The following is a 24,100-nucleotide window of genomic DNA, read 5'->3' as shown; positions in this document are numbered from 1 at the left end:
GGGCTCTGTACTGAGCAGAAGCATCGTGCAGGACATGAATAATCTGTAATTGTGAGCCATCCAGATAGCCTTGCATCTAACTCATGGCAGTGCTGTCAGGGACTTGCTATAGTCATTTCTTGTTCCACTCATTCACAAAATACATTCTTAGGTTCAGTCCATCTGTGCTGGAAGTGTCCATAGAGCTTCCTCCAGTGTGGACAGAACAACAAGCTCTGCATTTGTACCAAGGCAGCTGCTCCTCTAAATTTGCCTTTCAGTGCTTTGAGTTTTGAAATGAAAATACAAAAATCTGCTCCCGACAACAGCCGGGTTTATCCTCTGGTCACAGCTTGAAAAGTTCTGGAGTCTGTGGATGTGGCGGGATGGGATGTGGGGGTTTTTCTAAGTGGTTCTGCTGCAACTGGTGCTGCTGGTGCACAGTGGTTCACTTGTTAATACAAGATAAAACCAGTCAGTAACTACCACTGTAAAATCTTGCATTGAAGGACTGTCTTGTTTGGCTTATTTTTGTGGCAGGAAATGTCTTTTTCCCAAACATTAGTCAGGTTCTTCCAAAGGGATGGCCAAATGATGGGGAAACAATAATGGTATCTTCATCATCACGATAGCATAAATACCTGTTTGTGCTGAAAGTCAGCAGATGTTTGGTTCTTCCCCAATACGAGATGTTTTTGAAAATGTGTAACTGAGTTTGGAGAGGGACAAATCCAGCTCGATTTCCAAGTGGCACATGTTCACAACATGTGAACACGTGAACTCAAGCAGAGAGCCCTCAAAGCCAATGACATCTGGCAAAAGTGCTGCCAGAAGGACAAGGAGCGATTGGTACAGAAACTGAGCTGAGGCTCCAGTGCTTCAAGTGATCCCAGCTGGGACATGGGCATGATAATAAAGCAAAATGTTTTCTGTCACTGGTCCTTCGTTCTGTGATGCGGCAAAAGGCCTCAGTCCTTTTTGCAGCCACTGAAGTTCACAACTGCAAATCTTCCCTAAAAATAAGGGAAAGAAACTCTTCTCTTTTGTTTGTGGGCTCTCGGCATTTTATACGATAGTAGCTTCAACTGCTTTGTGTTTACCATACTGGCAGCCTTTCATGTGTTACATGGTCAGTCCCTGATGTCTGAACCTTATAATTAAGCATCTGTCAGCCCCGTAACCATGTCATCATCTCTAGAATGTCATTCTTTTCCATGTGCTTATAATGTTTATCTTTAAGCTTTATTTTTCTAACTGTATAGTTCTGTTTCTCATGATGGAATCGCCATGCAATTATTTATAATAACAGTATTCTACGGTGTTGTTTTGAAGCACACATGAATGCACAAGAGTGTTTAAAAAGTTTTTATAAATACCCTTGGTATATGTAGTGTGATAAATCCGATAGTGGATGTCTCATAGATCTCAGTTCGTTCGACTGAAAATCGAGAGTGGTTCTTGGTGAGTGGTGGGAATGCTCAGATACTAGGTACTGCCTGAGAAGAGGAAAAGTAGCATTCATGTCTGGGTTGAGTAATGGCAGCGTATCTTCTACCAGGACAACTGGTCCACTGTTGTTGATCATGTCAAGCTGCTCTAGTCCATGCTTAGTGTAAAAATTTTTGATGTAAGGCTTATTGTCTATTCAAGAACACAATGGTTCAAAGGTGGGTATTGAATCACTGGGTGGGTGTGAATGATTTATTTTGCTACTGTAGAATGTCTCAAAAGCTGGTACCAAACCACTTCTTTCCAGAAACTTGTTTTTATTGATACATACTCCACAAAGGTGTGGGGTGTGGTTTATTCTGTTCTAAAATTGTATGAGACCAAAGTCAAAATGAAAATTTGACATCAAGTTTAAAATCCAGTTCAATACTTGATTTTATACCATTGGATTTTATAAAATCCAATACTGGATTTTATAATCGGATATTATATTTTTGCTATCTGTCAATGTCATTGACAGATATTCAGACTTGGACTTGATTGACTCTAGAGGAATTTAAATGAAAAGCCATGATTATGTGCTCACTGGATGTATGTGTATGTGGATGAAATCTGTGGCACTGGCTGGTTTCCATGTTGCTTATAGTGTCTAACTTTATTTTTTCTTATATATATGCAAAAGGAAAAAGTAAAAGCTTTTTCCCTTGGATTATTCTGATATACAGATGCTGTTTAAACTAATTGGATTTATTTTTTGAATAATAGACCTATGCAAAGAAACAATGTTTTAAAATGCATAGCCTTGCTTGCTTCAAAGCATGAAACAAAAACAGTATCATGCCTGATTCCTTGATACACTGCCCTGCTTTTAGCTTAGCATAGTTAGCTTTATTTTCTTTACAACAGCCTTTTGGGCTAATGTGGGTGAATTGTGGCAGAGCATCGGGCCCAGATCTGAATGCAGTGGCAGCTGCCATCGAGCTGTTGGTGCCTGGGGTCACTGCTGAGTGCTGGTGACCCGGGCTGTGCCATGCAGCGAGGAGGTTGTCTCTTCTTGCGCCAGCCAGGGAATTATTCTGTGGAGGTATTAACTTGGCGAAGAGAATTGACCTCCTGCTCTTTAGCAGGAATATCAAGTCACTGGATAATAGTGTTGTGTGCTCCCACTAACAAGGAGGCTGATTTAAAGACTTATCAGTTGATGTTCCCACGTGGACCTACGTCAAGGAGCCTTCGTTGAGAAAGCTACTGAGCTAAAATGGAAATAATAGGCGCTAGGGGGAATAGCAGCTCTATAAAAATATTCATGGTGGTTTGTGCTTAAATAACACACTGCAGCATCTTTCGACAGATGCATATTGTGGGTAATAAAGTAAACACATTAGGTTAACTGTTGTAGATAGAGGTTATATGCCAATGCAGCAAACCCTTCTGTCCTTCGTGTAACTCATTTACATGGCAGCGCCTCATGGATGCAGTCTTACTGTATTATTTCAAATCACACTACTCAGCCCTCAGGAGCAGAGATTGGTTGTTGCAGTTAAAAGGGAAGGAAAGGAAATTCTGTGCCCGTGTGGTCCCTCTCGCAGGCCACCAGATGATTGCAGCAGAGCTGTAATGATGGGAGCAGGGTGGTTTGATGGATGAATCCTTCAGAGCTGGCCAGTGTGGCAGCTGCTGTATTTGTCAGACTTGTGTGGCTGTAATAGCATCCCATCTTGGGGAGTGCATGTGGATCTTGGTTTATAATTGATGCCTTCAAAGGCTGTGTTGTTTGCTCAGCTGGTATTACTGAGTGCACTGGGACAGGACCCCGTGGGGGCAAACCTCCACTGCGATCAGCTTCGAAGGATCAGGTCCACAGATGAATTGAGAGTTGTTTAGTTCCTCTTACAGTCACTTCGGACTTGTTCAGAATAGGCCTATTCTGATGGTCACGTGCTTTTTCAGCATGATGCTTAGTGTCTGAGTTATTTATTCAAAGTATGTAATAGCTGTGCTAATGTTCAGTTTTAGTTTTTCTACTTGCCCTAAATCTCCCACTCCCCTTGTTCTCTCACTTTCATATAGCTTTGCTATAGTTGCATACCTTATAACCATTTAGTAATAGGCATGTAGTAGATATTATCAGGTTTTTCCTAACAGAGTATGTTATTTCTCACTCCTTATTGGTAGGGATAGCAAGGATAGACACTAAAGAATTGTTTGTTGATGGTACTCAGTCCTCTGTGTGCGTGTTTGCAGAGGCATAGGTAGTCTGGATTTGAAAGGGTGATCAAACCCCAGACAAGAGCAACTGCTTTAATTTCTCACTCTCCTTTATTCATCTTCCTTAAGATAGTCATACTAAATCCCATTCCTCTGCTAATCTGCTTACACACACTATATTAGATTGTGTAATGACTCCATAACTTTTACAAGAACTAACAGGTCATCAGACACTTGTAATCAAAGTGCTGTTTCTTTCCATTTGGCTACACAGTGCAGTCACACAGCACAGGTATCACAGAGCTTTTAGCAGGCTAATGGAGGAGAAAAGGGAACAGCAGGAAAACGTGCTGAAAATGCACCAAGTGCAGCAGAATTGCACCTCAGTCCAGTGTTGTGAGGGATAAATTACTGCACCTTTCAGCTGATAATCTGGAACCCCGTTACCACTGAGCTGTACACTGAATTATTGGTGACGTACAGGCTGGATTATTCTATCTACTTTTTGTACTGTATATCTAAAAGTTGACACTTAATTATGTTATTCCACAGTAGATCAAGTTTTACAACAGCAACAAAAGAGATTAAAATGGTTTTCTATTGGGGACATTTGGAGGATAAACAGTGCTGTGTTACAGGAGAGAACGGCAGTCAGCTGTGTTGCCATCTGGGAGAGAAGCATTGAAGTGCTATTAATATTTAAGCCTTTTAGATTTTTTTAGAGTTGGTAGCATTCCTAAAAACTTGATTATAGCTGTAGTAAATTTTGGTGTCAAAGGATGCTGCAAATAGTATTACAGCAACAATTAACATGGGCAGAGCTATAATCTCATTCCCCTTTAAGGTATCTTCTTCAAACGCTAGTGCAGCGAGAGTAATGGATCAGATTAGGCTGGGGTGTATGGCAATAAATCTACTGGGTTGCATAACCATTCTCCATCTGACACAGAAAGAGGACAGTGCAGACTCTCTCTTCCCCATCTCAGAGCTTATCCATATTTATTTCAGCTAATCTTTTGATTCAATGTGGTAATCACTTAATTATCCTAATTGGCTGATTTTATTATTATACTCGCTGCTAATGTGCTAATTGTTTTATTTCTGGGAAAGTTGTAAAAAATGCTACTCAATATTGATTTATTTATCTCCTGTTCCATTTATTTTTATTAAAATATGGCCTGATTTAATTCTGTATTTCAGAAAATCATTATCATACGTAAGAAGAGTACGGGCAGTGTGAAAAAGGTAGGGGCACCATTATACAGAAAAGACAGGAATACAAGGCAGAAAATTTGGGTTTAAATTAATTTGTTGTGCGGTCAGAATACGTCTGGCTGCATTTCATTCATCTGGTTTCCTTGCGATAAAACACACAAATAAAAAGCTGATCAGTACAAACTCTCCAGGGTTTTCGTGTCCTGGTTTCTGGTCAACAAGGCCCGATTGCCTCTGTACTTGCTTGAAAGCATCATCCTTTTGAAAAGGCTCATGTAGCTGTGCCTAATTGCTGAGAGTGGCTTTCTGCGGAGCCCTGAGCCATGCAGGGAATTAGATCCCAGGAGCAAAGATGCTCTCCTTTGGGGGAAAGCAGATGAGGAACAGCTTCTCATCAAGATGATACCAGGTGAAGATACGGAAACTTCTAAGTCCCATCTGGGAACAGCTCCCTCCATTACAGGCAGAAAATTCACACAGTAGCAAACTGATGGAACAGTATTGTCTGTTTGCTACACTCATTGTTGCAGTGGCTGTGTTAGTTACTCCATAGGCTACTGCTGACCCTTCCAGGGGGCCAAAAGCAAGAAAATACTAATAATATGCTGAAGTTGTATTTTGCCTACTAGCTTATTCCCACTAAAAGCACAGGAATAAGGTGCTCATGCATTCAGCATGAGCTCAATTTTAGGTCTATACCATTTCTCACCATTTGCATTCATTGTGCCAAAACTGGGAGGAAGACCCCTGGTTTTGAGTCTCCTTGGTTGTAGCTAATTCTGGACACGATCCAGACGTTCACCTTACAGCATTTGCAGAAGGTGCTCATGGATCTGATGTCTCTGTAGATGGGTTCCTCTCGGTTCAGAGCTATTAGTAATTATCGATACAGTTAATGGTGTGTTCTCTGCTCTTTTTGATATGGTGGAGATAAAAAGCGTGTTCTGACCTCCATAGTTACTCTATGTTTACTTGCAACAGAACCTAGACTCTACACAGGCTTAATTTATAACTAACAAAATATTTGGCTTTTGAACTTACCTTTTAGTCATGGCAATAAGGAAGGAATTTGAATTCGCTGAAACCACAGAAACCATTAAAGAATCAAAGCATTTGGAAGGGTCAGCTATACAAAGACTAACCCGTTTTTTATATATATATATGTAAACTGGTCTATCTATATATAGATAGACTGGTCTATATATATAGATATATATATATAATATATATATATACACACACATATGTGTGTGTGTACATATATATCTATAGAGAGAGAGAGAGGGAGACCTGAATATCCACATAGCACTGAATGCTGTTCTTTCATTTGGTAACTTCTTGAAGAAAAAAAAATCTGCTTTAACAGGAAGTTGTATTTAGCAATTTTATTGCTTATTGGTTAAATAAGTGTTTCAAGTGTGCTACCTGTTGCTTTATCATATAGCACAGCTGGTGCATCCCATTCACATGACCTTAGAGGTGCCTCCTTGACTTCCTTGCAGTCAGTAGACTTTCCATGTCACCTCCGATCAATCTCAATCCTAAGACTTTTTGTGCTCTTCTTAAGGGGTGTTGGGTTCATTCTCTGAAGGAGACACCCCTTCTCTCTCCTTTTCAACGTTAAAATGTAGTGTTCTGTTTTCCTAGAAATCAAGTTTTTTAGATGAGAAGGTTTCAGGATAAAATAAATTGCATTCTTTGTCTTCAGAAGTGTGTCAAGCACACTTCTATCCATTGGGGTTTTCTTTATCACTGTGCCTTTTAATGAAATACATCATTTCTAAATTGTAAGATGAAATGGTTTTGGGCAGGGGTACAAAAAAGTTCATTCCTGAGGCTATCAAGTCTCCTTGTCAGCCTTTCTGTGGCTTTCAGCAAGACTGGAAGCCTGTGAAAAAGAGGTACTGTTAGTTCAGAGACTTTCAGATGAGGCTGCGTGCTAATAAGCCTTTCCTGAGTTTTACAGAACCTTCTGCCTCTTGCACCCTTTTCTGTATTACAGCCTAGTGAATCTTTGTTTCTATAGAACAGTCCCCCAAATTTATTTCCACCCAGGGGTGTATACTTTATGTGCCTTATCTATTCCTAATATGAAGTTTCAACAGTATGCACAGCTTATATCCACAGTAGTCATCTATCACTTGAAAGAAGGCTTTAATTAACAGAACCCTAATTTTAATGAGGTACTGAGCCATGATCTTGTAAATTCTGCAGCGCAGAGAATTGCTTAGTTCAGGTTCACTTGTAACAATCCTCAAGAGCGCGGTGCTTTTTATGACTGTTTAACAGATTTTGATGTTAATCTGGGAGCCCTTTTTGGAGTAACTGTTCTTTACCTTGTAAGCATATTTTGAATTAACTGTGTGATGTTTTTCAAGTGATGATACTGTTGCTTGCCTTCTGAACAAAAATTCCTGGTATGTCTGAACTGTTCACCCTGGGACGCCAAGGGGATTCACTGCTCTCAGATCCTTTCTAAAAGCATCTTTGCTGCCATACCTAGGCCAGTTAAATTCCATTATTTTCACAGAAAAAGCTTATGTTTAACAACTGCAGCAAAGCTGGCTTTTTGTGAACAAAGTTATGCCACTTCCCCAATCTCTTTGTCTTGCAACTACAGGAATGAGCTCTGGGTAGGAAGAAGGGGCAGGTTTCAGCAGCGTGTTTAATACCCTGGCTGAGATGTGCTGGTTTCAACATGCTGCACTTGACATTAGACCAGAAGGTGGGAAGTGAGGCAGGGAGGGTTTGGTGCCAGCTTTCTGTATCCCTGTGTCTGAGCCAGCCAGTCGCCAGTGCTTGTCTGATCACAAGTGACAGCAGCACGTTGAGCTGCTGTAACCTGTGACGAGCTCTCCCTGATCCCAGGGGGCAATTCCAGCAGTGCTGGAGATGCTGGGGACAAAGATGTATCCATAAAGGCACTTTGCCTGTAAATTCTGTGAGCGGTGAAGATGGTGGCTCTGCAGCAGTAAGTGTTCCCTCCATGGGAGGGATGGCCCTAGGGCAGCAGTCTGCTGCTTTCCCTGCTGTCTCCCAAAGCTCTCGCTACACAGAGCACATAGGTGAATTCAAGAGTGAATCCCTGTGTGACTTATTTTCTTTTTCTAAAGTATCATCGCTTACAAGAAGCCATTCAAGTTGTTGTGAATGTTGTTTTAATGGGGCTATTAGAAAGACAGGGCTTCCTTGCAGAACCGGGAACCAGAAATGTTGAAATAGGTCGCTAACAGTGGCAAAGATCATCATTCTGACAGGCTTTAAGCGCTAAATATCCAACTGCTTATCCATAGCAAAATGGGACATTCAGAAGGCTTAGAGCATGGGGCACATCTTTTCAGATCATGCAGTAATCCAAACTGTTTATTATTTGATTGTAAATGATCCCAATGCCCCAGTATTTATTGCTTTTTATTTTGAACCTCTTATTGTATTTTTTCAAAATGAAGTCCTGTGTAACAAACTGATGCAGTATTTGACTTACCATTCATTTCCTTGAGCAGATAGCTTTATATTCACCTCTGTACTGCCAGTATTCACGCTTGAAGTATGGATTTTTGTTTGTGTTTCTTAAAAGGCACTTTTCATAGCATTGGAGTTCAGTGTAATTGTTCGACTTCCTCATCAACCTCTATTTCATATTATCAAGGAGCTCCACTTTCAGAATTTAACTGGTGCTTTTCTCCCAAGTATTAGTAAATTGTTTTGTACGAAGATCAGGAAACAATGAGAAGTAATTTTGCTTGAAACTAAGTAATCTTCCTATTCAAGGACTGTTACAAGAAAACTTGAATCAGCATTCAAGTTACTACTCAGACTCTGTTTGTTTTAACTGATGATGCATTTTCATTGCCTTGTTGTCCTACTTGTGTTGTGAAGAGAATGTAGAATTAGACCTTTGGATGTCTGTGGTTTGTACCACAAATAAATGTAATTCTACCTGACTTGTTCATCGCTAGTAATTGAAAACAGCAGCAACGGTTTCTATTTTACTCTCGAGCTCCAACTGTTTAGTTTGTGGGCTTGTTTTTCTGTTGTTCTGGTTTTCTGTTTATTTCCAGAATTCATCAGAAGTGAACGTGCACTTACTCTGGCAATCTCATTTCAAGGGATGTTATTAGGGACTTCTTTTTGTAAGCATCAGGGTGTTCTTCCTGGACCTGAATCACTGTTGAAAACATCAAACTACTCAACTAGTTTTTACAATCTGTTGTCCTGTAAAGTAATAAATGGCCCAAATTTTCTCCACACTAATTAAAATTCCATTTCTCAAGAATTCCTTAATCGAGAGCAAGTCATTATGTGCTTTGTTGATTCTTAAGTGCAAAGATAATTGCAATGGGCAGCATGAAAGTGGTTTGATTATTGCCTGTCGACTCTTGTGAATTCTAATAGGTCTAATTGCATAGCATCAATTCATCATCTCGGCATCACTTTTTATTATTAGCTCTCTGAATTGTAATGTGCTCATAAAGAAGTGTAGTAGTATATCAGGGTTGACGTGGTACCTGGCCTATTGTAATTTTCCCTCCTCACTTACTGTTACTATCACAATTAGAAGTTTATTATATGGTCCCCCTTTCCAGAAACTAGTTTAAAAAAATCTGTCGCTGCAAAGAAAAGGAAACTATCTTCCTCTGAATTTGCATTTGTAATTTCTCTGCTAAATGATAGGACTATTTTTTACTTTTCCAAATCCTTCCCATAAATCCTGACCGTAATGTGTTGGCTGCGAAACATCTATCAAAAGCTCTATGACAGGGTTCTTTGTTAGTGCTGAACATTATTTATGTGACGAGGAGTCTATAATGAAGTGAAGTTCCCGGCAAAAAACTTTGTTGGTTGAGAAGCAGGAGAAAAGGAGCACTCACATAATGAGAGTTTTATTCTGTGGGAAATCAGGAAGGGGGATGGAATTTGTTGGGTATCCTTTTCTTTGGCTTGGCTTTTTTCTCCCCTTAAGCAAAGATGCTTACAAAGATACTTGAAAAAGTTATCTTGAAAGTAGCTGAAGGCAGCAACAGAGGAAACAACAATCTTGTAAGTAAAGGTTACAAGCTTCTAGGTTAGTAATTTTTAATAGATTTTACTGCAAATATGCAGAAAAAAAACTAGCTTCAAAAGATCAAGTATCTACTAAGTCAAAGTATTACACATTTAAATTGTAAGTCAGTAACCCTGTCAGCACTAGCATGGGCTAAATTACTTACTTCTGAAAAGCTTCCACTTGAGTTGTCTGAAGAATGGAAAGATGCTTTTGTGCTTATGCAAAAGCTTTGCCTTGCTCTAAAACTTTGTGAGTGTAGTAAAATCATCATCCCCAATTCATCATCCTTCACCTCTTCCATCAGCTGCCACGACTCTGTTAGTATCTACAGCCTTCTCAAAGCACCAGGAGCCATTGCTGCAAAGTGATCCCAGCTCAGGTGTGTTTAAGCACTTTACCATGAAAATGGCTTTAGTAAAGCAAGTGGATTTAGCTTTATCTAGTGCATTATTTTCAGATATGGGACTGCACTGAAAACATCCATGTGCATTTGCTCAGGATGCTTTCCCATGATTAGTATCAAGCATTTGGCTTGCCTTAAAAAAAAAACTTGCAGTGGTTTCATGAGAACATAGAATCATAGAATAGTTAGGGTTGAAAAGGACCTTAAGATCATCTAGTTCCAACCCCCCTGTGGAAGCCCATGTCCATGTTTTGTTTTCTTTACTGCTGTCTTGCCAAACATGTTCTTGCTTGGCTGTGTTGCTCAGTGGGCAAGGTCAGCCAAACTGTTGGCTGCTTCATGTGCTCTGATTTCTGTTTTTTTGTGAGCAAAGAGAGCTGACATTAGTCTTGAACCAGTTACTGTGAAAATATCAGTTTGTCTTTCCGACAACCCGCACAAGGGGAGATGGTGCTGTGAAGTACAACTTTACATACAGACTTCTAAACATTCCACTGAATCCTCAGGCTGGCGTGAAAAGCAGGTAACGTAAGTTTGCAGACATTTCATCTCTTCCCGGAGAAATGATGCATTGAGCTTGTGGGCACTACAGGTGGCAAAATAACCATTTTGCTTCAATAACAAGTGCAATAAAATGTACAAATATTTTTCTGTATATGGTTTTCCAGAAATTGAGCAGAGTCCCTCAGCAAAAGGTAGGCTCACATTTGGAAATGGCGTGTTGTTCTGCCACTTGTTGCCATTGCAAGCATCGCCGTTGCCACATTAGGGGTTTTTTTTCAAAGGCATTACTGTGTTTACAAATTATTTCCATCATTTTCAAATTATTTCTACCATCTGTGGCTGCCAACACAAGAGGGGCATGGATCTGCTCAAGCAAGTCCAGAGGAGCCCACGAAGATGATCAGAAGGCTGGAGCACCTCTCTTACGGAGACAGGCTGGGAAATGAGCTTGTTCAGCCAGGTTGGATGGGGCTTTGAGCAGCCTGGTCTAGTGGAAGGCCTGTGGCAGGGAGGTTGAAACAAGATGATCTTTAGGGTCCCTTCCACCCATAACCATTCTGTGATTTCTAGCCCCATTCTTACTAGGTCCCAGTTCCTAAACCATGATAGCCTATTTAAGAGACCTGAGTTTGAAACTCCTCACTTACAATCAGCATGAAATGCTTGTCACAGGCTAGCAGGATGCTGCGATGTCACTTAGAGCATAATTTGACTGTGTTTCTTTTACAGCAAAGCTAAGCTCAAGACTGTCCTTCAGCAGCTCTTTTAGGTCATTACATGACTTTCCAGGAGGTTGTTTCAGTAATTTTCTTGATTGAGCTGAATGAGGTGTGACACCAGTGTTTTTCCAAGGGCTCTTCCTAGTGACACTGAGGTGGAGAACGTGAGCAGTGCAGTAAGCCTCTGCAGGTCACTAACAGTGCACTTTGCAATACATCTGTTTTTATCTTGACAAATAAAAAAAGAAAAATAATTTTCCTGCTTCTTATTCTGGTACATTTGCTCCAAATTGCTGCAAATTCAACTGTTTACAACTTCCACTGATGCAAAAACACTCTCAAGATGTTTGTCAAAGCTTGTTTTTCACTTGAATCTACGCGGGCGTTACATATTGTACAAACTATCATAGCACAATTTCTGTTATATATCCTTGTTGGATGCATTTCATGTCTCTACTTAGCTTTTTGTATCTGCCAGCACTTTGAGACTCTTAGTTTCTTTCCACATGCGGTGGTGTGTACCGGTGTCATTGGTGAGGTAAGCTGCAATGTAAGCACATGGCTTCGTACCACAGTGGGCCAGTAGCCTGGCTGAGCTGGTCGTGGCCTGTGGGATGCCTTAAAATGCTGCCGATTTGGATGTTGTGACCTGAATGCAATCCAGACAGTAAATGGAGTAAAGATTGGTAGTATTTTCTTAATGCTTTGTTTACACTTGCATTCCTCTTCTCTGGTGTATGTATCTCTGAGCTGGAAGGGAGCAAAGATCATCAGATTTCAATGTGATATTTCTGTGGTATCTGTGAAAGCTCAGTTCTGCAGAGGTTTCTGAAAGAAAACTGATAAAAGCAGGGCCAGCATGAAGGAGAGGGCACCACACTTGGACAGAGCCAGATCAGCCAGAACAATGGTTTCTTTTTCCCCTCGCCTGCCCCAATGTGCATCCTGCTGCCAGTCTGTGGAGATACCGAAGTGCAAACTGTAAGCCTGAGCTCAAATTTAAGGAGTCCAAAGGCTGAGCAACACATAGCTGGGAAGTCATGGACTGTTGCATGTTTGCATTGGGTCAGGCTCTGGTTGGCTCTGTGTGCAGGACAGACTGCTGTTACGGCAACTATACCTTGATTGTGCCTTGCACACCTGGGCAAAGGATCTGTTCTTGGTCTTGATTCAAGCCTTACATTCACTTAGTTCTGCCAAATAGTTGTTGGTTTTATTAATAACATAAATTAGCATGTATACTCATTTTGTTTGTAGTATTTGGAGAAGTGGTTTATTAATAAAGCATGCAGGTAGCATGGTTAAGGCACTGCAATTCTTCTCTAAAGCTATTGCTTTTACTTTGGTCTGCATCTGTGGTGTAGTATAGTCTGTGTAGATCCATGTCTTTCCATTTTTCCTCCCCTCATTAGGTTCAGGCTTGCTCACGTCCCCATCGTCTGCTGGGTTTGCTTTTAAGATGTGTTGCAGAGCAGTGAATTCCAAGCGCTAATGTTTGTCTCATTGCCAGCTGATGAAACTGTCTGTCAAACTGGAGAACATTTCCAGGGAAGAGACTGGGAGGAAACAGTCAAAGGAATTTATCACGTGTGGGGATTGGTGCATGGACGGGAAGCTGCTAGGAGGGACAGGAACCAGCTGACTCTGGGGAGATGCTTGGGCGGCAGATATAAGGAATTGTAACTGCGCAGTGAATCTGTTGATGACCCGCATTCCGTGAATGCTCTATGTCTCAGCCCTAGTTCGGAGGGAACTAGTGCTTCCGTCCCTCACCGCACGAGTAGCGAGAAACTACAATCACGGATGCTCAGCATGTTCTGCATTGCCACAAGTTGGTATCTGGAATATGTTGATATCAGGAGGGCACTTCAGCGTGGTTTCAGCCACCTAGAATTGAAATAAAATTGATGATGAAAAGCAAGATTTCTCTTCAAGGCAGGAAGTCTCATGTTATGGTTCAAAGACCTGTCCAGTTATTTTCCTTATCACAGTTACACAAAACAACTGAAGTGGCACTACCAACTTGAAATCTAGTTGGCTTTTAAAAGTGAGCTGAACTTACCTTTGGGTTCCTGTTTCCTTCGACTGTGTTTGAGTGACTCTGGGTGGGAGGTGGGGATAGTAAGCTTAGTTTTTCCCTCTTTTCATTGTTTTGTGGTGGGCTTATAGGCATAGCAGGGAAAACTCATCTTTGAAAGAACTGACTATAGACAAAAGTCTGTGAAGTGCAACCTGCTGAAAGTTCAGGAGAGGGATACCCTTAAGGTGAAGTAAATTGGAGAGACTGTATTGTCCTTCTTAAAATACAAATAGAAAAACTGTCTTTTTCCCTTAAAAGATGAAGTGATGAAGGTGTGTCTCTTCATCCTGGAGAAGGTATGCTGTTATTTCCTTTGCCGTGCTTGGATTCTTGTTATTTTTATGCCAGGGTCTCACTGGTTTCAGAGGGACTGCTCCCAGCCTTGAAAGCAGTTTGCAAGTTCAGAGCGAATTTCCTCATCAGTTTATTGCTGATGAGGAAAATACAGCATCCCCTGTTAAAAATGCAGTCCTGTAGCACAGTTAGAATAGAATCATAGAATAGTTAGGGTTGGAAAAGGACCTTAAGATCATCCAGTTCCAACCCCCCTGCCATGGGCAGGGACACCCCACACTAAACCATGTCACCCAAGGCCTCATCCGACCTGGCCTTGAACACCGCCAAGGATGGAGCATTCACAACCTCCCTGGGCAACCCATTCCAGTGCCTCACCACCCTCTCAGTAAAGAATTTATTCCTTATATCCAATCTAAACTTCCCCTGTTTAAGTTTGAACCCGTTACCCTTTGTCCTGTCACTACAGTCCCTGATGAAGAGTCCCTCCCCAGCTTCCTTGTGGGCCCCCTTCAGATACTGGAAGGCTGCTATGAGTTCACACATCTCCTCAGCTCTGTCTTTTTAAACTGGGAATCTGTATTGTAAAAAGTATTTAATGGTCTCAGTTTTGTCATTTCTTTCTTCTTCCTCTGCATCCAATCTGCTGTGAGAGGTGATAAATGGTACCAACAGGCCATGCAAGGCTCTCCTGTCTTTATTCCAAGAGCAGTGTGTTCAAACTTTGAAGTTCATCAGGCTGATTTAGCTACCACTGTTTTGTTGGTTGTTCGTCCAGGAGATCTGTTGGGAGCCTGTAATTTTATCATCTTTTTTCTCTTTCTTCTTAAAGAGGACATGCAAAATTCTCAGTGTATTTTCTACTGTGAAGGTTGCATTAGAGAAGTGCCACATGAACAAGCAGTCTTAGAGGTTTTGGAGGTGGACGAAGTTGGCTTATTCTTAAGAAAATACATAGAAAAAGTAAATGATAAAATGAGTGGTAACCTTTTGTAATGTGCAGCCATCAAGGAAGAGATGCGACACAGTGAAACTGGGAATATAATACATTTTTACTTGAAACTTTAAGTCGTACTTTATTGCCTCCTTACAAAGCCCATCAAACTTCCTATTAAGGAAGCAATTCTGTCAGTCTGATTTTTAAAAACCTTTTTACCTGAAGTGATCTGATAAAACAATTTGTATCCCTTCACTAGGCAGATAAAACCAGCACTGGCAGTTTCCTCTTGATTCACCTCCAGTTACTCTGCTGCTAATGTATGATTAAGGGTTGTTTAGTTTGGTCTTCTGGAAATGTTTTGCTATAATCACTGGTCCTTTCAAATGAAGATTACTGTTTCGTATACTTCTATGCTGATATTCATAAATCCCATGTGAAGGACAAATAATATGAGTGATTCAAATAATTTCATGAAGTGAAAGAAAGCCTTGAAGTACTGGCACAGTGAGCTCTGACACTTGCAGCCAATATGGGGAGCTGCTTGTATTCAAGACTCAGCTCAAGATTTCTCATGGCTGTGGCACACATTACATGTTGGGTTGTATGGGTGTTCAGTTAGTCATTTTACTGTAGCTGTCTTGGGAAGCCTGCCTTTGTTTCAGCATGCCTGCAGTGATTGCAACCGAATAATACAAGGTGGTATAAGAAATGGTTTTAATATTAGCAAAAGATAATTTGCACAGGAAAAAATCCTTAAAATAGGAAATAACAGGCTTTTGCTATAGCTTGTTGTTAAATTATTGTCCTGGTTTCTCTAGGGCACTCTAGCACTGTTGGGCACTCACAGGAGACTGGAAGAATTTCAGTTCTGAGTGTTAATCTTTTCTGGATGAAATTAGTTTGGTGCCATGTTTTGTAGTGAGGCTGGATGGGGGTTTATGGTTGGGAGGGATTTTTTGTTGTGTTTCCCAATAGCCCCTCAAGACCTTAAAGGGCATATTTATGCTTTAATTGTGCAGTACACCAGCAGAGGTAACCAGCTTCGGGGGAACTGGGTTGGACACTGAAACGAGCCCAAGTGTGGCCAGGGGTTTGTGCTTTAATGAGCTGAGATTGTTAGCTTATTCCTGACTTGTGTCCCTGTAATTCAGCTCCAAAACTGAAAGTGAAGTTAACTTAAGCATATTTTTATGACTTGATTTGTGTTGCTTGTTTTGAGAGTGATATTCGCACATTTCCCTTTGGAATCAAGAATCGTGTGGTTAAATATACCTTTTAAATTCGTGTAGCTAGTATTCCATCCTTCACTGTGCTATGTGTTTTGGTTTGAAATGTTTGTGGAATAGCAGATTGAAACTCTTTCTTACTTAGTGTCTTAAGAATAGGCACTCTCAATTTAAGGACAAACAAGCTTATTTTTGAGTGTGAAAAGGCTTCAGACTGAATTATTAGTTGAATTAAAACCAAACTCACTCCCAAACATCATTTGGTCTCAATAAAGAGAGGAGTAAAGAGATAATCTTCATGGTTCATGCTTTCCTGCATGTAGCAAACGTAAACCAAAAGACAGATTAAGGCATCTTTGTCTATAGCTTTGTGCACTTGCAACGAATAATAGTCAGAGGGAGGTGGAGAGCACTACTTGGGTTAAGGGGGTCACTTGGTATATGCTTCCCCAGCCACTCAACGAGGATGGTGCTTGGCCAAGCTCCTCTGCTGCTGCAGCAAAATGAGGTTTGCTGCAGTGTGATGAGGACAAAGTCTGCTTGGGGCAACATAATTTCATTTCATCTGTTCTGTTTTCCTAGGTATATTAAGGAATTTAGCTGGGTACATGATTTGTAGGGGGAACAGGCTAACATTTAGCATTTCTGCTGCAAATTCTTTAGGCCAGATTTAAAAAAGAAAATAGAAATAGCAAGTCATGGATGTCATAATTTCATGTTAAGTCACTTCGTGTTCATTTCATGTTCATTTGTATCACATCACATTATGAATATCCCAAATGGAGCCATTGCCTTTTAGCTTTACATGTAGGCAATTATTTCCATTGAAGTTTTGGGGCTGTCTGTCTAGTCGCTGCTTTGACATCTGTCATCGTAGTACTAAATTGCTTTGTAAAACCTATTACTTTGGGATATAGTATAGTGTCTCTTAATTGCACCACTTGCTTCTCCTGCCTGAACAGAGCCTACTTCTGTTTCTGACGTTAATGGCAAGGCCCTGATGGCAGAGCGATGCTCCGAGTGCACTGATGGGAGGGGAACTGCTCTGGGATTACACGGGCATACTTGGGCCTTGTATTTTATGACAAGCGCGAGTGCCAAAAAGGCTTGGGGTTTGACTTGTGTGACTGTTCTCTGGCTGGCTGTTGAGGCAATGGTATAGCTACTGCAAACAAGCTCTCTGTGTTTTTGAGCTTCCCACGGATGCTGAGCGATCGCTTTGCTAAATGCTGGCTATTGAGCGCAAACTCCCCTAAGGATCTCTCAGGCTTGGCAAATCCTTCCCCTCTCCCTCTGGGAATATTGTTTTCTGACTGTCTCTGCTGTCTCATACTTAAAATATACAGCCAACCCACAAAGGGGGATGCTGGTTAATCGTTTACAATAAACATATTCTTTACCTTTTCTTGGGCAGACAATGCCATTTAGGTGAAAAATGGCCTAAGTATTTTACACAGATGACTTTTAGACATCATAGCTTTTTGTGGCTAATAAACATTTTGTTGGTTCACTCAAAACAGGTAATTAATCACTGAAAGCAGCTATAAAAGGTACAAACTTCAGATTGAGCAGTGCTTGTTGCTCCCAGCCTGAAAAACTGAGTCTCTTTGACTGCTGATACATGCAATATATATCTATATAAAGCAAATAAATACTTCTTAACTGAGGAGCTGTGTCATATGTAGTCATATGTAGCATTGTGTGATCTATAGAAGGTGTTGTCTGGCATTTAAAATACTCATCTCCGCTAATCCAGTTTTAGAGACACATATTGGTAAATAAATTAGGTTGTGGTCCTGAGGTGTTCATTTAAGCTGAACTTAATTTAACAGTTGTTTGTTACACACTGAAAATGCCCATTTTATGTGCAAGTGTATGTAACAAGAAAAGAGAATTAACAAGTTGAGCTAATTTGTATACTTAGAGTTATGCTACATGCATTCCTTAAGAACAGGGATATTCAGTACATACGAATGTCCAGAGGTAAATCCATTTCCTATCAATTGAATCTCAGCTACCCCTTTTAAGTACCAATGTGGTGGATGCCTTTATTGTATAAGTCAACTGATAAGGTTTACAAATGGAGCCGTAAATGCTCCTGAGTTTTTGTCAGGTTTTTATTCAGTGGCACAGGCAGTGCGGTAGCTTCCTTCTTAAAATTCATCTGGTTGCTGCTGTGATTGACAGGGTACAGCTTCATTATGCAGTCAGCTAGATGGGCCGATTATGGCTATGAATGTGTGAATGGGATGAATAAGAGAAGTGTGTAATTGATTCTAGCCGTGGTCGGCTGGTTCATTAACGGTGTGAATGTGCCATACTCACGTCTGGAAGGGAAGGAATGAGAGAAACTTATTTGTACTTTTTCAGTAGTTGGGGGAAGCTTGTTATGCCAATATTTTTGCCATCTGGTGTCACTTTCATGAAGAACAAGGGAAGAGTAAATTGCATCAGTCCTCCAGGTTGGTTTTTGAGGCACAGTCAGTTCTCTTCATCCTTTGCAGCTGGAAGTTGTGTTTGGTCTTTGCCCACGCTGCTCTGCTCTTTCTCCTTAGCAGTGTAGAATAAAACTATGAGACCAACAGCAAGTTAAGATGTGTGGGCTGACTTCTTTAATAAAAAAGCCCAGAGAAAACAAGCCTCATCGGCCTTTTTGCACATGGAGTTTGTATGCTGCAGCAGATGCGGTTTCATTTTTTACTGACCAGCACAGGAGTTTGAGGGAAGAGTCACTGTGCTTCCAGACTGTTGATTCAACTTAATATCTCCTTCCCTTATAAATATCCCTTTAAAACTATAAACAGCTTCATTAGCATTAAAACCAGCTTGATCCATTGCTGTGGCCTGAATGCCAGGTGAGAATATACCTTTCCGTGTGGCTCCCTCTACCTTGGTACTGTTAAAATGTAAGCACACATGTCTGCTCTATGTATACAGAGAAAGTGATTTATGAACACATGGATAGCAGCTTTTTAATGAAGTTTCCTATCAATGAGCTTGGCTGGAAGACTGACCATACTAAATCTAAAGCTTCAAAGCAGTGCTGGCAGCTTCATTTGACATGAAAATAGTACAAATGGTAAGTGTGGCATTCTCTGAGAGTCTGACTGCTGCCAGTTTTATTCTCTTAACCTGGTTTTGAAGAACAAAAAAACATATTGAGGGGCATTTGAGGGAAATGCTCATATCATCTGCTCCTGTTTGACCCCATTAAGAAATGTTCAGTCAACAAAGGGGTGCAGGATCTCTAAGAAGGAAAAGAACGTGTTTGGTAGTAGGGATTGCTACCAGGCTTTTCCAGCCAAAGTTTATCTGCATTTCCCTTAGTTTAAAAATCTTTGCATGATGAGATGGCTTCTGTTTCATGGTGTTGTGCCTCTGCATACGCAGTGTATCTTCAGCTTGTCATCACGCTCATCCCTGTGTCTGGTGCTCCTGCCTGCATTGCCCTCTGCAGTTGGTTTGCCTTCTTCTGCAGTGAAACTCATCCCTGCACATGTCCCATGATCATAGAATCATAGAACAGTTTGGGTTGGAAGGAACCTCCAAAGCTTCTCTAGTTCAACCTCCCTGCTGTGGGGCATCTTCAGCTACATCAGGTTGCTTAGAGCCCTATCTAACCTGGCCTTGAATTCCAGGGATGGGGCATCCACCACCTCTCTATACCAGTGTTTCACCATCCTCAGCATAAAAAATGTCTTCTTTATACCTGATCTAGATCTCCCCTCTCTCTGTTTCTGATAGTCTTTACTGTCGTTGAAGTCTGACCGGGAAGTCGTGTTGGCTTTAGAAAGGCTGTGCACTTCTCTAGAATGGATGCTTGCTCTGGCCACACATTGACTGGTGGGGAAGGAGATGAGTGGGGCTTGCACATCTATGTGTGTCCTTGTCAACAGTGCTGGAGGCTTGCTGCTGTAGTGGGTTACAGTGGATTATTGCCCCTTCATTTTCTTATAGACAGAAGCCTGTAGACCTCCCCCCACTCCAGCACACACTCCATCCTCCAGCTCCATAGTGAACAAATGTCTCCATCTCTGTGCAGCTGGGTGAGGGGGGAATGTGTGAGCAGAAAGAAAACTCCATTGTGACAGACAAGCTGGGAGATTGACGTGGGCTTCGTAGATATATTAAAAATAAATGGCTCTGCTTCAGTCTGTGAAGTCTGATCCTCATATATTAACAGCATGGGCTGGGAGGTGGGGGGAGAGTTCTTTTGGTTTGGGGTTTGTTTGCTTTATGCCTGTATAATCTCAAAGGGCTTTGCCTACTAGCAAACCTTAGCGTATTGCGGAATAGCTTGGGTAGAATAAAGTATAGTTTAGGCAATGTGGGGATACAGTGATTTTATTGACAAAGTAAACAGTAAATTATTGCTTTCCTGTTCATCCACTGACCATGAAACATGGGCATATTGTTAATGCTGCTCTGGTAGTTGAATCTTGCTCTATCATGTGTTTCAGAATAATAATGTCTAAGAAAAGCAATTTTTGGCAGTGATACACTGTAAACAATTACATTAGTTTTTATAAACCAGTTCATAACCACCTTCAGTGTTCTGTCTAAAGAGCCACCTCTGGACTTGTGAAAATTAAAACATAAAAGCTGATAACTGCATTAAAGGTTACCTATTTCCATCAAGTGTCTGGTGCAGTGATGGAGGGTTGCTAATGAGGCACCATGAAAATGCTAAATCGGGAGGTTCTGAAAAAAGATGACAAGAAAAACACTTCCCATGTACTGAGCTGAGAATTTTGAAAATCAGTGTTTAATAATGGAACACTAAAGGAGTGGAGTTCAGCATTTAATGAGTGACATACATCTAGAAATTATACCAAGGGGAGTTTTATACAGAAAGACCCAAGCAATAACGTGATACTTGGGCTGTTCCACATAACTCCTTCTTGTTGTTAAGTAATCAATTAATAATTTAAGCCATTAAGGTTCAGCCTTTAAGCAGCAGCCCTTTGAAATGCAAGTTAACTCCGCCTTAGCAGAAAGAGGAAAACCTTTTATGATTCTTTGTTATTTGTCTTTTATCCTCTCTTTTTAAGTTTTTATAGTCATTTCTTTATTTGCTTGTGGGCTGGTGAGTGTTACTAGTTTGAAATGCATCACGATACCTCTGATCTTAGTGTCTGTAAATGTAGAATGACCTCAGTTGAGATCAGATTCACAAGTATATTCCTTCCCCCGGTTCAGTAATTGCCGCTTGCCTCTTGCAAAAAAAAAAGAACAAGAAGGAATAAGAAAGGCAAGAGAAGCTTTTTCTTTCTCTAAAGTTGCCAGCAGCCGAGTGCCAATATTTCCAAATAGAAATCTGGGAAGTTGCAATCTGAAGGAAACTGCTGTAGTCATAGTCTGAATATATAGTCTTTGCTAATGGAAGTGCTCACACTCCTGCAAACAGAAGCTGATTTTAAACTAGCTATGCTGTTTCTTTTTTTGTTCTATGTCTTAGGTCTCAGTTTATTATAGTGGCTAAAACGCATGGGGGAAAACACAAGTTTCTCCTGAACTCCCGGAATGAAGCCATTGTGGTTGTTTCAGTCACCTGCTGTCATCCTGCTCATCAGCGGATACTCACCACCTACTTGATGGTCCAGTTGCCTGAAATGCTGTAGGGAGGGTTTGCTGGAGTCGCTGTCTGGCAGCTGTGACATTCAACAGAAATCATCCAATCTGCCCATCTTGTTCCCACAACTGGAGAAAATTACTGTGATCAAGAGGGAAAGGAGAGTAGTTAACCTTGGGTTTACTCCTCAGTAGGGAGGTTTCCTGTAGCGGTTGGGGAGTTTAGCTCTCAGGGGTTTCAGTTTCCAATCACAGCCGATTCCTTTGTGTTTCCGGGCACTGGGATTTGCCTACATGCTTTTTTTGCTGAATTATCAGTGCTTTCTGGCTAAGGTAAAGAAAAACTTTGGATAGGTTCAAACCATTCTGCCTCAGCACGTAAGCCACCTTGTAAGTAGTAGAGAATGCTCCATCCCTGGTGGCGTTCAAGGCCAGGATGGACGAAGCCTTGTGTAGCATGGTTTAGTGTGAGGTGTCCCTCCCCATGGCAGGGGGGTTGGAACTAGGTGATCTTAAGGTCCTTTCCAACCCTATTCTATGATTCTATGATTGGGATTTGACAGGTTAAAAAAAGGCAGCACACGTTTTAATGTTAATCGTGCATCTTCACGCTTTCCTATAGGTTGGAGGAAAATAATGAAAGGCAGCTTGCACAAAGTATAAAGGTGTGAATTCTATAGGATATGTGAGTAAATGAAAGTATTTCAGCATGTAACAGCAGCAAATGTTGCTTGGAAACCTGTCCCACATGGGACAGAAACACAACCTAACCAATGGGACCAGCAGTACCGCAGTTGGATGCATTGGCCTAATCCCTGTTTGTGGCAATGCTGCAAAAAAAAGTAGTGCTGCTGTTTATTATTGCTGCTGTACATTGTAGGGGATGACAAAGAAGGGGAAAAATTATGTACCTATCACAGTAGGCATCACTCATTCTGTCGTGTTCACATGTGCTATAGAATAATGATGTTTGGAAAGTAAATGTGCTTCCTACTAGTCAAGGGTGGGGGGAGAGAATGGATAAAAGAGACACCTTTTAGTTTGCAATTTTCAGGGTTTTTTACTCCTGGCTTTTTACTTCATTTTCCTTATAGCACTTTAGAGACTTTGATTGATTGCAGCTTCTGATTTTGATGAGTCCAGAGGCTTCATACCTAAGCTGTTCCTTAAGTGTACTTTCTCTCTTTGTTCATTATAAGTTTCTTCAAACGGAATATTTTGGTTTATTGCATGGTGTCTCCATCTGGTCTGCTGTGAGAGGGAAGCACGTTCGTTGAATAACGCATTCATAACTCACAGCTTTTCTTACAATGGTTGCTTCGGAAAGACTTAGTTTTAGACGAAAAACCCTGACGTGTATCACCATCAGTGTGCTGAGATTTTGTGTTGTGACCTTTCCCAGCAAGTGACCTTCAAGGGGTGAGAACTGTTTCGAAGTTGTACAATATTTACACTTGTACAGCCCTGAAGATTTAGGGTATTTATGAAAACATTTCCTCTGTCATGCGTGTGGATTGCAGTACACCCATAACAAGCGTGTAGCGCATCTTTCTCACTTTCCTTTAGTCCCAATACTTAATAATAGAGCCTTGACTATTTTTAACTTTTAATCGTCACAGTTGTAGCTTATTCTGTGATTTCTAGTCATAAGCACTTTTCTTGCAATAGTATTCCTACCTTTGTGACGAGGTACAGTACCAAAACGGACTGACTTGTGATGTAGCAGCTCTGGAGAGACATGACATAAGCCAAAAAACCCACTGTAGGATGTCTAACTTGTTTTGTCATCTTTATTTCTTGCAGATGTGATCCATACTGTTGGGCCGATCGCAAGAGGCTATCTCACTGACGATCATAAAGAGAACTTGGCAAGTTGCTATAAATCCTCTCTGAAACTGGCGAAAGAAAACAACATCAGATCAATTGTAAGTACTGTATGAGAGCACATTGTTTTTTCTAGTTTGGATCTTTGTTTCCTCACTGCGGAGTAAGTATAATGGTAGGATTCCAGGAGGATTTCTTGCTTTATGTGATGTGCAAAAACCCCAGAAATCAAATATTGTTTAGCCAAAATAGTTGCTAGAGGAAAGGGATATCTTAAGAGTTAGGGAAAGTTGGCTTGGTAGCAGGAGCATGACAACTGCTTCACTAATACAACAGAAAGGGAGTAACGAGAAACTAGCTGGTCCCCTGGCTTGTTCTTCTACAGTCTTAGTGATTAAAAAAGACCTGAGAAGCCACTGACCAGGATGATAACTGCATGCAGTGTTGCCTCCTAATAGCTGAGAAGTGATTAATTTGTTACGCATTGTCTGTTAACGTTTCTTCCTAAAAATAAAGGTATTGGTCAAGTGGCCCTGCTTATAGCACCACCTGACCAAATCAATCAGAATAGCTTGTTACATGATATTCTATTGAATTATGAAGGTTCTTTGGTTGCTTGAAATGCAAGTTATGTTTTTGTA

The 24,100-nt window shown here is 40.9% G+C and overlaps 1 protein-coding gene across 1 annotated transcript in view; it reads left to right on the top strand.

The window, feature by feature from the left end:
* The window catches only part of MACROD2 (mono-ADP ribosylhydrolase 2), a gene marked incomplete at both ends in the record, with an annotated part of 889,218 nt that overhangs the window by 501,486 nt on the left and 363,632 nt on the right, over nt 1–24,100 (top strand). The window contains one exon of the mRNA XM_080615786.1: nt 23,439–23,560. Within this exon, the coding sequence (XP_080471912.1) occupies nt 23,439–23,560 (122 nt within the window). The remainder of the gene's footprint in view (nt 1–23,438; nt 23,561–24,100) is intronic.

The sequence above is a fragment of the Psittacula echo genome (assembly GCF_963264785.1).
Source record: "Psittacula echo genome assembly, chromosome: 4".
NCBI lineage: Eukaryota > Metazoa > Chordata > Aves > Psittaciformes > Psittacidae > Psittacula > Psittacula echo.
This window is presented reverse-complemented; position numbering and strand designations above follow the sequence as displayed.